The sequence below is a fragment of the Callithrix jacchus genome, chromosome 20, assembly GCF_049354715.1.
Source record: "Callithrix jacchus isolate 240 chromosome 20, calJac240_pri, whole genome shotgun sequence".
NCBI classification, from domain to species: Eukaryota; Metazoa; Chordata; class Mammalia; order Primates; family Cebidae; genus Callithrix; species Callithrix jacchus.
The window spans coordinates 33,073,109-33,088,896 of record NC_133521.1 but is presented as its reverse complement, the minus strand read 5'-3'; the positions used below and the strand labels follow the sequence as shown (position 1 = coordinate 33,088,896).

The 15,788-nt window shown below is 43.8% G+C and overlaps 1 protein-coding gene across 1 annotated transcript; it reads left to right on the top strand.

Annotated features, from left to right (window-relative positions):
- Positions 1-2,798: 2,798 nt before the first annotated feature.
- On the top strand, positions 2,799-15,406 carry LOC118149716 (cytoplasmic polyadenylated homeobox-like protein). Its single transcript, XM_035281995.3, is given in 4 exon segments — positions 2,799-2,881; positions 7,852-8,045; positions 11,517-12,211; positions 12,213-15,406. Coding segments are annotated over 4 exon segments (1,167 nt in total). The 5' UTR covers positions 2,799-2,856; the 3' UTR covers positions 12,466-15,406.
- Positions 15,407-15,788: the final 382 nt, after the last annotated feature.

The following is a 15,788-nucleotide window of genomic DNA, read 5'->3' as shown; positions in this document are numbered from 1 at the left end:
GATCAACATAGCAGCAGCTGAGAAAAAGGAGGCTATATTTCCCACGTTCACATTGAGAACTAAAAATAAAATTCTAACCACTGCCCCCCAACCAAGAGTGAACTGGACACCCTCTTGGCCAAGGACACCCCAGGAAAACCTTAAAATCTGAGTTTCTGAGCACAGTAGGATGGGAGATCAGACATGCCTCATTAAACTCCTTTTCCTTTTGTGATTTAGACACAAGACCTGACCAGCAATGATGGTAAGAAAGAGATCATATGCTGGGAGTGGTGGCTCATGCCTATAATTCCAGCACTTTGGGAGGCCAAGGTGGGCAGATCACCCAAGATCAGGAGTTTGAGACCTGCCTGACCAACATGGAGAAATCCCGTCTCTACTAAAAATACAAAAATTAGCTAGGCATGGTGGTGCATGCCTATAATCCCAGCTACTCAGGAGGCTGAGGCAGGAGAGTCATTTGAACCCGGAAGGCAGACTTTGCAGTGAGCCGAGATCATGCCATTGCACTGTAGCCTGGGCAACAGAACCAAACTCCGAATCAAAAAAAAAAGAGAGATCATAAAATTGACAGAATAGACTCTTGGTGGCAATAAGATACCAAATTATAAACAGAACCTAAAGCCATGCCAGGCAAGGGTCAAACCCTGCACTCCTACACTCAATCAACTGTGTTCTAATGCCACAAGGTTTCTCTGTTCTCTAGAGGCCAAACAACACTGGCCTCGAGATAAGCAGTGTTAAAACAATCCCAGTTCACCCACCAACAGGCACTAAATAACAAGCAATAGCCATAGCTTTGACTGGACAAGAGACTAATATCAGGAACTTTACCCTGATGAGAGACGACCAACCATGGATTGCCCCTGCTGGTTCACAAAGGCTGTGCCCTTGAATGCCTTCATGTCTCTGCTTCACCTTTTGACATATAGGGCCTAACTGTAATATACTTAAATTTTAAATTTCCACCCCAAAGTCAATGTGGGAGGCATGTAAGCTGCATGTTGGTTCAATACATGTGCATCAGGACCCCATTCATGAATACTCATAGCTCCTCCTGTAACCTGTGGAATATGTGAGTTTAGTCAACCCATTCAGCACAAATCCCTGTTCCCTACTTCCCTCCCTTGAAGTAACTGCCTTTCGGGCTCTACAGGCAGTTACACTTCCTAGCCTGTCAGAATAGACACTTTGCAGGCTATAAACCTCTATAAGAAATAAAATATCCTGGCCAGGCATGGTGGCTCACGCTATAATCCCAGCACTTTGCGAGGCCAAGGCGGGTGGATCATCATGAGGTCGAGAGATCGAGACCATCCTGGTCAACAAGGTGAAACCCCATCTCTACTAAAAATACAAAAATTAGCTGGGCATGGTGGCTTGTGCCTGTAGTCCCAGCTACTCAGGAGGCTGAGGCAGGAGAATTGCTTGAACCCAGAAGGCGGAGGTTGCAGTGAGCCGAGATCGCGCCATTGCACTCCAGCCTGGGTAACAAGATCGAAACTCCGTCTCAAAAAAAAAAAAAAAAGAAAGAAAATATCCTTTCTAAATGTATATATGTGTAAGTTTTTTCCATCTATAACTTCCACCGGAGAACTGTATGACCTGTCACGGAACCCGTCTTAGTTCTAGATCCAATCTCACCTTTGATTAATCACGTCACCTCTTTCATCCCTTTTGCTTTGTAGTAAATGAATCTTATGTAGTAATGTCATCCGACATCCATTTTCAGGATGGGCATAAATGTGAAGGATATTATATTCTATTTCTTCTTCTCAAAAAATGATGCACTTTTTAAAAATTGTTCAGCCAGCAACAATTTATCTAAAGTCTTTGAATTCACTTCTATAATTTTAGGGGGTGGGTAGGCAGGCATAAAGTCTGTAGGGCAGGCCCTTCGGAAAAGCAGTCAGAAATACCTGAAGCAGCAGCTGAGCACCAATAGGATTTTTTAAATTTTTATATAAATAAGATAGGGTCTCACTGTGTGCATTAGGTAGTGCACACATTCTTTTCTACTCTTAAAGTGTCAACTTAAAAATTTTAGGTAGATGACCCTTTTATGGGACTCACAGCTGCCATCTTACATTTGAAATTCAAGAGTCCAACTTCAAATCACCCATATATACCCTAACACAGTTTATCAGTAAAAAAAATAGCAGCTGTTTAAATTTAGGTAGTTCAAGACCCAGGCTGGTCTTGAACTCCTGGGCTCAAGTAATCCTCCTGCCTCGGCCTCCCAAAGTGTGAGGATTATAGGCATGAGACACCACGCCCAGCCAGATGTGCTTTCCCACTTCCCTCCAGGGAAACCTCAGCTTTTCTCTTAAGCCCACTGATTGAATTAAACCCACTCAGTTAATCCAAGACATTGTCATTCACTGAAAGCCAACTGATTATATAACCTAATCACATCTAAAAATACCTTCACAGCAATGCCTAGATTCATGTTTTGTTGAAAAAAAATAGGGAGTGTAGATCAGCCAAGTTGATGCTGTGCATCCCAATGATGAAAAGACAAGGGTTTCAGAAGAGCAGAGGAAAACAAAAAATACAAAGTAAGGTAAGGATATTCCTATAATGTAGAAAGTAATGTGGCCAAACCAAAATAATTAAACAAGAGTCATATTTGCAAAGGTATTATTACAGAGACAAAATCACCTAGTAGGATCTATATTTCCACTTAATCCGATTACTTCAAGTTTCTTCCTAACGCTGTGAATTGTTTAATGAGGGGATTAAATTGAAAGGTATTTAAGAAAAGGGCGGGCCACCCAGACGGTATATAAAGCCTGTGTCTTTGGGAGCTGCCCAGTCGCCCGCTGATCTCCGCGGAGTCTACGTCTTCTACCCAAGATGAGTTTGGACGGCTCTTCGGGCGGTAAATTCCCATCAGCTTTTTCTCTCTTCTTTGGTTATACTACATGCTTTGTTTTTCTTCAAAGTGTGTCAAAGTTTACAGCACAAACACAATTAGTGGTACAGATTGTTGGAGCAGCAGCTGTTTTTTACTGATAAATTGTGTTATGGCGTATGGGGTGCTTTGAAATTGAACTCTTGAATTTCAAATGTAAGATGGCAGCCATGGGTCCCATACAAGGGTCATCTACCTAAAGTTTTGCCGTGTTTTTTTGTTTGTTTTGTTTTGGTTGTTGTTGTTGTTTTTGTTTGTTTGTTTTTGAGACAGTCTTGCTCTGTTGCCAGGCTGGAGCACAGTGGCGCAGTCTCGGCTCACTGCAACCTCCGCCTCCTGGGTTCAAGCCATTCTTCCGCCTCAGCCTCCCGCGTAGCTGGGACTACAGGCGCGTTCCAAATGCCCGGCTAATTTTTGTATTTTTAGTAGAGACGGGTTGTCACCATGTTGGCCAGGATATTGACCTCGTGATCTGCCCACCTCGGCCTCCCAAAGTGCTGGGATTACAGGCGTGAGCCACGGCACCCAGCCTCCCTAAAGTTTTAAAGTTGACACTTTAAGTGTAGAAAAGAATGTATGAACTACCTAATGCATCCTATTGAATTTTATTAAGATGTATTACTTTTCATTACAAAGTACCAGTTTCTCCTGTATCTTACTTAACCTTTTGGATTGTTTCATGAGTTTTACTTCTTTTGTTAATTTTCCTGCTCCTTATTGCTTCCTCTTTTGGTAATTTTGTACATTTTTTGTAAATTCTGTCTTTGGAAACTTAAGTCATTGATTATAGTTTTCTAATACGTACATTTAAGTGTTTATGTATCCAATTTAGTATGACTTCGGCTGTATGCCAAAGTAAAAACAGAGTAATAATAAACAAAACGAGGAGGTTAAAGCAGGAGGATTGATTGAACCCAGGAGTTCAAAGCCAGCCTGGGCAACGTTAGGTCATTACCTGTGCCATTAAAAAAAAAAAAAATTAGGAAGGCACGGTGGTACATACCTAGTCCCAGCTGCTCCGAAGGCTGAGGTCCAAGAATTGCTTGAACCCTGTAGGCAGAGGTTGCAGTGAGCCGAGAACAGGCCACTGCACTCCAGCCTAGGCAACAGAGGGAGACTCTGTCTCAAAAATGAAGAAAAAAAGAAATATTTAATTGAAATATACTGTGCAGGCCAAAAGTAGCAAATATTTACACATGTTTAATGTCATTAGTGTTCACAAACTAACTACACTCATGGAACTCAGAGGGCATTTGGATAAAGAGAATTTAGTAGCACCCAGAGGCCTACGTTGGCCTCCTTCCAGTCTCTGACTGTTCCCTCAGTAGTCGATATCCTGCCTTTCAATCAGTATAGATTAGTTTTTCCTGTCGTGTACATGACAGCGATGAAATTATAAAATATTCTCCTGCAGTTAGTTCTGATTTTAACAATAAATTCTCTAATCTAGATAGTAAATATATTACACTGTGTGGATCCTAGACAGATTTGAGCCTCAGTGACTAATACTCCAATTGTGGATTGAAAAGAGCCATAGACAATACATAAGTGAATGAATGTGACTGGTGTTTCAGTAAAACTCTCTAAGTACAAAACAGGCAACTGTGGGATCTGGCCCATAGGCCTAGAGCTAACCCCCTGCTTTCATTTGTAATTTTATTATTGTGAGTAGCTATGAGGTCAGGCCTTAATTTCATCTTAGGAAAGGGAGGGAATCTATGTGCTAACACTGTTTGGAAGTCTTCTTTGGTCTGCTTATTACCAATTGTTGGAAACAGAAGTTTGGTGCTGCAAAGAAAAATCAGCACTGAAACAAAGGATCTCTAAGCAAGCAATGTTTACTTCCTGCACTGCAGGACGGGTACTCTCGCTATAGACAGCTTACCACAAGAGTACAAAGAAGAAAGGAAAAGCAGACAAATTTACCCCTTAGGCATTTGGGGTCGTCCTTACTGCTGTGTCTGATCTCCATCGGCTGGAGCCAGTCCTCACAATCTAAACTAAAACCCGATTGGCTAACAACTTAAACTTTTTTTAAACAGGCAGGGTGCGGTGGCTCAGCCTTTAATCCTAGCACTTTGGGAGGCCGAGGCAGGTGGATCACAAGGTCAAGATATTGAGACCATCCTGGCCAATGTGGTCTCTACTAAAAATACAAAAATTAGCCAGGTGTGGTGGCACACGCCTGTAATACCAGCTACTTAGGGGGCTGAGGCAGGAGAATCACTTGAACCTGGAAGGTGGAGGTTGCAGTGAGCCGGGATCAGGCCACTGCACTCTACCTTGGAGACAGAGTGAGATTCGATCACAGCACAAAAAAAATTTTTTTTTTGCAAAGTCTTGCTCTTTTGCCAAGCTGGAGTGCAGTGGCACGATCTCGACATACTGCAACCTCCGTCTCCCAGATTCAAGCAATTCCCCTGCCTCAGCCTCCTGAGTAGTTTGGGACTACAGGCCCGCACCACCACACCAAACTAATTTTTTATATTTTAGTAGAGATGGGGTTTCACCATGGCTGGGATGGTCTCGATATCCTGACCTCGTGGTCCGCCTGCCTCGGCCTCCCAAAGTGCTAGGATTACAGGTGTGAGCCACCAGGCAGGGCAAAAAAAAAAAAAAAATTTTTTTAAACAGGTAAGGGACATCAGCTGCAAGCTGGGACATGCCTGTGAGCACGTCCAGCACAGATATCTTAGTTAAAGTATAAGGACATAGAATGTATTACGTGCCTGTAAGCATGGCATGTCTAACAGCTACGTAGGATAGGGCTTAAAAAGTTATTAGCAAATTTTATTCTTTTTTTTTTTTTTTTGCATTTTAGGTTTTGGGGTACATGTGAAGAACATGCAAGATTGTTGCATAGGTACACACATGGCAGCATGTTTGCTGCCTTCCTCCCCTTCACCTATATCTGGCATTTCTCCCCATGCTATCTCTCTCCAACTCCCCACCCTCCCACTGTCCCTCCCCTATTTCCCCCAACATACCCCAGTGTGTGATGCTCCCCTCCCTGTGTCCATGTGTTCTCATTGTTCAACATCCACCTATGAGTGAGAACATGCGGTGTTTGATTTTCTGTTCTTGTGTCAGTTTGCTGAGAATGATGGTTTCCAGGTTCATCCATGTCCGTACAAAGGACATGAACTCATCATTTTTGATTGCTGCATAATATTCCATGGTGTATATGTGCCACATTTTCCCTGTCCAGTTTATCATCGATGGGCATTTGGGTTGGTTCCAGGTCTTTGCTATTATAAACAGTATTGCAATGAACATTCGTGTGCATGTGTCCTTATAGTAGAACGATTTATAATCCTTTGGATATATACCCAGTAATGGGATTGCTGGGTCAAATGGAATTTCTATTTCTAGGTCCTTGAGGAATCGCCACACTGTCTTCCACAATGGTTGAACTAATTTACACTCCCACCAACAGTGTAAAAGTGTTCCTATTTCTCCACATCCTTTCCAGCATCTGTTGTCTCCAGATTTTTTGATGATCGCCATTCTAACTGGTTTGAGATGGTATCTCAATGTAGTTTTGATTTGCATTTCTCTAGTGACCAGTGATGATGAGCATTTTTTCATATGTTCGTTGGCCTCATGTATGTCTTCTTTTATAAAGTGTCTGTTCATATCCTTCACCCATTTTTGAATGGGCTTGTTTTTTTCTTGTAAATCTGTTTTAGTTCTTCGCAAATTCTGGATATCAGCCCTTTGTCAGATGGGTAAACTGCAAAAATTTGTTCCCATTCTGTTGGTTGCCAATTCATTCTAATGACTGTTTCTTTTGCTGTGCAGAAGCTGTGGAGTTTGATTAGGTCCCATTTGTCTATTTTGGCTTTTGTTGCCAATACTTTTGGTGTTTTGGTCATGAAGTCCTTGCCTACTCCTATGTCCTGAATGGTTTTGCCTAGATTTTCTTCTAAGGTTTTTATGATGTTGGGTCTTATGTTTAAGTCTTTAATCCATCTGGAGTTAATTTTAGTGCAAGGTGTCAGGAAGGGGTCCAGTTTCTGCTTTCTGCATATGGCTAGCCAGTTTTCCCAACACCATTTATTAAACAGGGAATCCTTTCCCCATTGCTTGTTTTTGTCAGGTTTGTCAAAGATCGGTTGGTTGTAGATAAGTTGTGTTGCCTCCGAGGCCTCTGTTCTGTTCTATTGGTCTATATCTCTGTTTTGGTACCAGTACTATGCTGTTTTGATTGCTATAGCCTTGTAGTATAGTTTGAAGTCTGGTAGTGTGATGCCTCCCACTTTGTTCTTTTTGCTTAGAATTGACTTGACTATTTGGGTTCTCTTTTGGTTCCATATGAAGTTTAAGGTATTTTTTTCCAGTTCTGTGAAGAAGGTCATTGGTAGCTTGATGGGGATAGCATTGAATCTGTAAATTACTTTGGGCAGTATGGCCATTTTCACTATATTGATTCTTCCTAACCATGAACATGGAATTTTTCTCCATCTGTTTGTGTCTTCTCTTATTTTGTTCAGCGGTGGCTTGTAGTTCTCCTTGAAGAGGTCCTTTACATTCCTTGTTAGTTGTATTCCTAGGTATTTTATTCTCTTTGTAGCAATTGTGAATGGCAGTTCATTCTTGATGTGGCTCTCTTTAAGTCTGTTGTTGGTGTATAGGAATGCTTGTGATTTTTGCACATTGATTTTGTATCCTGAGACTTTGCTGAAGTTGCTTATCAGTTTCAGGAGATTTTGGGCTGAGACGATGGGGTCTTCTAGATATACAATCATGTCATCTGCAAATAGAGACAATTTGACTTCCTCCTTTTTTATTTGAATACCCTTTATTTCTTTTTCTTGGCTGATTGCTCTGGCTAGCAAATTTATTCTTTAACAAGAAAGACAACTTTAAAGAGGAACTTTTCTACTTCCCACACCAATATTCTCCAATGCTCTTCTCTCTGCTTACACTTTTGTCAGGTTTCCCAGCTGAAAAGAATCATCATAACGAAGAAAGACAAAGAAAGGAGAAGAGAAAAGCAAAACACCGACACAAATTTTCTGAAGAATTATTGCAGGCACTTAAGGAAATATTTGGAGAAAACCCTTATCCAGATTTCAGCACAAGAAAAACATTGGCCAACAAATTTTATTGTCCAGTAAATGTCATTAACGTAAGTTCAAGACCTCATATGTATATTTCATGTATATATATATTTTTAGACAGAGTCTCACTCTCATCACCCAGGCTGATATACAGTGGCACAATCACATCATGGCTCACTGTAGCCTCCACTTCCTGTACTCAGGTGATTCCCCCACCTCAGTCCCCTGCGTAGCTGGGACTACAGGCACACACCACCCTGCTGGGATTGGATATTTTGTAAAAAAGAGAAAAGGGGTCTCACCATGTTGCCCAGGCTAATCTTGAACACCTGGGGTCAAAAGAGCCACCTGCCTCAGCAATCCAAACTCCTGGGATCACAGGCATGAGTCACCGTGTGCAGCTGTTTCCTAGCAAATTAAAGGGCAGTAAGTACAGATGGAGGTAGAATGCAGGGGACTGGATAGGAAGGTACAGAATTTAAAGAAATGGGAGAGAGCAATCAAAATATATATGTATATACAGTTAATCCTCCATGTCCACTGGGTCCACATGCACAGATTTAACTAACCACAAATGAAAAATATTTGGAAAGTTAAAAAATGAAAATAGGATGGGAGCTGTGCTTACAAATCCAGCCCTGATCACATCACTGCATTCCAGCCTGTGTAACAGTGAGACCCTGTCTCAGAAAAAGCCAGGGGGGTGGCGGTGAGGGGCACAAGTAACAATACAAAAATTTTTTAATGATACAAATTTTAAAACAACACAGAATAAGAAATATTTATGTAGAATTTGTGTTATGTTAGGTCTCAGGTTTTGTTTAGTTTTTGAGAGGGCGTCTCCCTCTATCACCAGGCTGGAGTGTGGTAGCACGATCTTGGCTCACTACAACCTCCACCTCCCGGGTTCAAGCAATTCTCCTGCCTCAGCCTCCTGAGTAGCTGGGACTACAGGGGAGTGCCTCCACACCCAGATAATTTGTGTATTTTCAGTAGAGACCTTGTTGGCCAGGATGGTGTTGATCTCTTGATCTTGTGATCCACCTGCCTTGGCCTCCCAAAGTGTTGGGATTACAGGCGTGAGCCACCACACCCAGCCAGGTATCAGGTATTGTAAGTCATCTCTTGACGGTTTAAAGCATATGCGAGAACACGCATAGTATACATGGAAATACTACACCGTTTTATATACATGAGGGCCTGGGACACCCTGAGACACTGGTATTCATAACCAATTTGAGAGAAAACTGTACACACACACAATATGAAGAATATGAAGAATTAGGCAGTATGTAGCATTTCATCACATAAGAAAATAGTATCAAGAAAATACCCGCTGTATTTTCACAAGTATATGTATTGTGAAAACTAGACTGCAGTGAGGCAAATTTGGAAGCAGTGGATGAGCTGATGCTGCTGTGGTTAGATGGTGGTGACAGTGGTTAGGGCCAGCTTGCTAGCTGTGCAGGTGGATAGGACTAATTAGACTGTAGATGTCCGAGATGGAACTGACAGAGTTTACTATGTGTGGAATATGCCGTGAAAGATAAGGTGGACTCAAAGGTTACTTGGATGTTCGACTTAAGTCCATGAAGACGAGAGTTGCCTTTTACTAAGGAGGAAACTTAGGGAGGGGCAGGTATGTCCGAAATCAAAATTTACATTTTGGACACAGGAAGTTACAAATGTCAGGTAAACATCCAAGTGGAAACACTAAGTGAACAGTCGAATGTGCAAGTCTGAAGGGCGGGGAGAGCACTTCCTTGAGATATAAATCTGATGGTTGTCTGCTAACGAGCTGACTGATGGGTGGTAGCCCCTGGTAGCTTCAGGATAAGAACTGGAAAGATCCAGGTAGGATTAGGAAGTTGGGACTTTGAACCCCACCCTCCAACTTCTGGAGAGGAGGTAGAGCTGAAGGTTAAGCTGATCACCAATAGACAATGGCTTAATCAGTCATGACTATATAATAAAGCCTCCAGAAAAAGAAAAGCCTGGGTGTGAGGAGGGTCCCGATAGTTGAATATGTGGAAGTTCCTTGAAGTGGTTTGTCCAGGGAGGGCAGGAAAGCTCTGCACCCCTTCCCTCACATCTCACCCTATGCATCTCTTTATAACCTTCGTAATATCCTTTCTAATAAACTGCTAAACCTAAGTATTTCACTTAGTTCTGTGAGCCACTCTGCTAAGTTAATCAAACCCAAAGAGGAGGTGAACAGGAACCCTGACCTGTAATGTCAGTCAAGTTTCAGAAGCCCAGACTTGCAACTGGCATCTGAAAGAGGGGCAGTCTTGCAGGACTGAACCCTGTGGGATCTGACATTATTTCCAGGTACAAAGTGTCAGAATTGAATTGGAGGACACCCAACTGAGGTGCACTGCAGAACTGTTTGCCTGGTGTGTAGAAAAACACATTTGCTCACACAGGTCTTTCTCTGTTGATTATTGTGTGAGAGCAGTGGAAAATGATTTGTTTTTTCCCTCAGAGTCATACAACAAATATATGGTCAAACAATTGCACCCTTTAATTGTGAACAATGCATGTAAAAATTAAGTGCATATAAGAAACAAGAAACGTGGGTGGGATGCAGTGGCTCACACCTGTAATCCCAGCACTTTGGGAGGCCGAGGCAGGCAGATCACTTGAGGTCAGGAGTTTGAGACCAGCCTGGCCAACATGGCAAAATCCCATCTCTACTAAAAATACAAAAAAATTAGCCAGGCATGGTGGCATGGTGGTGCACCTGTAATCCCAGCTACTCAGGAGGTCGAGACAGGAGAATGACTTGAACCTGGGAGGCGGAGGTTGCAGTGAGCTGAGAACATGTCATTGCACTGCAGCCTGGGTAACAAGGGTGAAACTCTGTCAGAAGGAAGAGAGAAAGAGAGAAAGGGAGAGAGGAAGGGAGAAAGGGAGAGAAAGAGAGAAAGGAAGAAAGAGAGAGGGAGACAGAGACAGAGAAAGAGAGGAAGGAAGGAGGGAGGGAAAGGAGAGAGAGGGAGGAAGGAAGGAGGGAGGGAAAGGAGAGAGAGGGAGGAAGAAAGGAAGGGAAGAAGGGAGGGAAGGAGGGAAAAAGGGAGTGAGAAAGAGAGAAACAGAAACGTGGGTGTCAGAAATACATCACTAATTCTCCTTGGTGGGAGAGTATGAGTAAAGTAGCAGGGTTCTGTGAACTATGCATGACTAGGTGGGACAGCTGGGAGCCTCTTTAGCAGAGTGGGTCTCTTAGTGAGCAAACAGGAGAACATTGCAAGTAAGTCAGAAACAGATTGGGAAGAGATTCTGGGAAGCCAAGGTCTACCTGTAAACCATGCTATCACTGTCTCCGGTGAAGGTCAGGGTTCTAGAAATGTGCAACGCATGGCCTGTGTTATCACATGGGCCTCCTGGGACAGATTACTTTTATTATTTATATGCTTTAATATCAGCAGGCAAGTCAGGGACTCTGCTTGGAAGTAGCTTACATAGAAAAATCCTCCTACATTAAGGAATGCATAGATAAGTAGATTCGATAGAACAGTATTATCTTTTCTCTCTAGAATTGGTTCCAGAATAAAAGAGCCAGACTTCCACCTGAAGAAAGACAAAGAATCTTTGTTCTTCAGAAAAACGGTGATTTCCTAGTAAAAGCCCATCCATTTTTAAGCTGCCAGGAGACCCAGGCTGCAGCTCCCAACTATGCCACCGAGCAGAGCTTCTCTGGTGCCCAGAGGGCTTTGATGGGTAGAGCTGGTTGCTCCCCTCTGGAGCAACAGGGGATTCCCCATCAACAGACAGGCTACAATTGCTTCTCTTTGGAGAACCAAGAGACTCCTAGTCAACAGGTGGGCCCTCAGTGCTCCTACCTGGAGAAACAAGGGATGGCCAGTCAACAGGTGGCCTCCCAGTGCTCCTATCTGGCCACAGGCACTGAAAAGCAACGGGACTGTGCTTTGGAGTATGGAGGAGATGCAGGAAGTGGGCATTCTACTGCCTATCACTTTCTAAGCTACAACTCTGAAATACCCGTTCATCCTCCTCCACCTTCTGTGCCATATTTTTATGGAGAAGGAACTGAAATCAGGGAAAGCCAGAATGCAAGTCCCTTCCTTTTGGATTATGCTCAAGGTGCATATGGGGTAAAGAGGCCTCAGGAAGAGTAGAAGACAGACCACTGTCGTTGCTTGTTCTGTCTCTCACTGCTGCAAGAACAGCAGCAGAATGAATCGCAGTATCACGCACAGCAGCATGATACTGAATCACCTACAGGGCATGATGTTCCAGCAACAGCTGCCGATGGACTTGGGTCCTTGAGATCTAGGGAAGCAGTGGCCCTCCGCTCAGTCACAGCTGCAGAGTCAACTGCCTCAGGTTAATGGAAAGCCCTTGTGCTCTCAGCTACAGCACATGCCTCCCCAAATAGCTGCTGACTCATGCCTGCTGCCTCTAGGACAACATATGCAGGAAGAGGCTTCAGAGCAATCCAGGGCCCAAGTGCAGCAGTTTTAGGTTGAGGGGTCTACAAAGGCTTACCACAGGAAGCCAAGGACGCAGCTCTGCAAAGTATTGCTAAGTGTCACAGAACCACAGCCACCAGTCAGGGCCACAGTCACCCACACAGCAGACCAAAGCAAAGCCATCTCCAGAAGCCTCTGCATTAAAAGAAAACAAAAGGAGGCCAGCTGAGGTGAGATTGTTTAAGCCTAAGAGTTCTTTTTTTTTTTTTGAGACGGAGTTTCCCTCTTGTTACCCAGGCTGGAGTGCAATGGCAAGATCTCGGCTCACCGCAACCTCTGCCTCCTGGGTTCAGGCAATTCTCCTGCCTCAGCCTCCTGAGTAGCTGGGACTACAGGCGGGCGCCACCATGCCCAGCTAATTTTTTGTACTTTTAGTAAAGACGGGGTTTCACCATGCTGACTAGGATGGTCTCGATCTCTTGACCTCGTGGTCCACCCGCCTCGACCTCCCAAAGTGCTGGTATTACAGGCATGAGCCACCGTGCCCAGTCTAAGCCCAAGAGTTCATCACGAGAGCCTGGGCGACATGGTGAAACGTCATCTCTAAAAAAACACTTTTTAAAAAAATTAGCTGAGCGTGTGGTGAGCTCGACCCCCTTTCTACACACACACACAAATTTAAGCCAGGCACAATGGCATGTGCCTATAGTTCCATTTAATTGGGAGGCTGAAATGGAAGCATCACTTCAACATGGGAGGTGGAGGCTGCAGTGAACTGTGATCATTCCACTACACTGAGTGACTGAGTGACTGAGATCCTGCCTCAAAACAAAACTGTCAGGAAGGCTCCATGAGCTGTTGGTCCCTTCTCGCACAGAAGCAGTGGCCACATGTGTTATAGCTCCTGATCACATAGTTTAGTGTGACCTGAAAAAGCCTGACTCGAGTTCCGGTCCAGCAGAGAGCGGGGAGAGACGCAGAGGTCCGCGAGCTCCCCCTGGGCCCTCCAGGCCCTCCAGCCCCGGGCCGGCAGGTGAGCTGGGGTCCCCAGGACAGGCAGGGCCCTCTGCCCTTCAGACACCGGAGGCCTCCGCTGTGGCTGCCCACTGGCCTGCCCAGCCTCAGGCCTTGAAGCCGTGGTGAACCTTTCTACCCCACCCCTCTTGGGTGACTGATGGCGGCGGTGGCTTCTGCCAGCCCATACCCCAGCTTGGGCCCCGCTGGCCACTGGGTCTCCCGGCCCAAGTGTGCCGGGCCTCGACAAAGCCCCAGCTGAGCTGCTCAGATGCGACGCCTCTGGGTGGCGACGGGAGTGGCGGACCAGGAAACGTGGCAGCCACTCGAATGCTGCATAGCAGGGTCCGTTAGATCATGGAGGGCCTGGGAAGGTGGCCTAAGGACGCAGGCAGGCTGGGCCACATCTTTAGGCCATGGAGCCGTGCAGATCCGGGTCCCCAGTGACCACTCTGTCCTCACTGGGTGAGACCTACCTAGTCCTGACGACAACGGACAAAGGCCTTAACAGGCCTGGGAGGTGAGCGAGGTTCCCAACGACGACGGGTGGAACGGGGTTGGTCTTCATTCTACCAGACCTTGCTGTCGGAAGAGAGAAACGGTAGAATGACAGGCCATGTTTGGCCCGTTGGAAATGCCCACCACCCTCTGGGACGATTTGCTGGCCGTCTATGGAAGGCCTGTGTATATAATATGAAAAAGCTGCTCTCAAGTCCACCCCAACCGTTTAATAGAAAACATTTGTCACATCTAGCCCTTCTAGATGTAAAGAGGTTGCCGACGCATGATAAAGTCAGAAAACCACACATCTTGTAAATTCTCATTTGTTTGAAAGAAACCATAGAAAACACGTCTTCTGGAGATGACTTTTGGAAGCGGAATTGTTAGATGGCTATACGTCCACGTTTGTTCAGTGGGTTAGATGACATGGAGCTGGAAGACCTGAGAAGAAGGTTCTATGCCAGACTGGTCATATTTAGAAGACATTTTCATATTCTAGCCATTGTTTTGTGTGCATTTTATTCCTCACTACTGTATATATATTTGACAATGCTAAACTTTTTTGGAAACGTCTGTTTTTAGATGTTCTGAAGTGCCTGATGTTAAAATTAGAGGTAGTAAATATTTTGCTACAATTTGTAGGAAATGTTTTTTGCGGGGAATGGCCAAATCACCTGTTGAGTAATACTCACTGTGTGTGCAGTGGTTCAGGGGAAGAGGGGGAGGTGCAGACAGTTCCATGCCACCCTGCTTACAGCAAGGCAAGATGAATTATTATATCTCTGCATTTGGTTTTACTTACCTGTGCATGTAGTGTACATAAAGGACAAATGAGTCCTAACTTTAACACCATCTAGTCTTCCTAGATGTTAAAGAGGTTGCCAGTGTGTGACAGAAGTAGAGTTAGTAACCTAATGTGTTGTACATTTTGTTTTACAAGTTTAGGAAAGATTGTCTTCTGAAAATTTGAGCATTCTTGCCCACTGGGTTGATGGAGATGGGAAGGGTTCTAGGCCAGAATGTTCACATTTGGAAGGCTCTTTGAAATTATAACTGTTGTTACATGTTTGCAGTTTATTCAAGACTGCTGTGTACATAGTGGACAAATTAACTCCTTACTTGAAACATCTAGTCTATCTAGGTGTTTAGAAGTGCCCAATGTATGCTAAATGTAGAGGGAGTAAAATACCACTTTGTAAATACCTTTTTACTAAAATTCATAGGAAATACTTTTGGAAATTGAATTGTGAAGCCACCTTCGTGAGCAGTATAGTACTGTCTATACTTGTTCAATGGTTTAGAGGAGGTGGGAGGGAAGAAATTGCAAACAGTAAGATTCTAGTGTGTTCACACTTGGATATTTCAGACACTATTTTTCTATAGGTTTTGTGCATTTTCTTTTGCTCCATATATAGGGTATATAATGGACAATGAGTCCTAATTTTTCAACATCTAGTCTCTAGATGTTAAAGAGGTTGCCAGTGTATGACAAAGTATTTGGTAAAATCAGTATATTTTGTACCCTTTGTGATAAAATTCACAGGAAAACTTGTCTTCAATAAATGACTTTTGCATTGGAATTTGTTCAATCATCTCTAAGCATTACATGTACCTGTATTTGTCCACTGGATTGAAGGCAGAGAAGAGAGGAGGGAATGATTCAAGGCCAAAATGGTCACAATTAGAAGATGCCTCAGATGATAACCATTGTTATGTGTGTGCAATTTTAGTTAACAGTTCTGTGTACGTGGTGGACAAGTTATATGAAATATCTAAAATAAATATAAAAAATAACACTTTTTGTAAATAGTTTTTAAAAAGTGATGGGACTTGCTGGAGCATTCAAAGAATACACAGAAA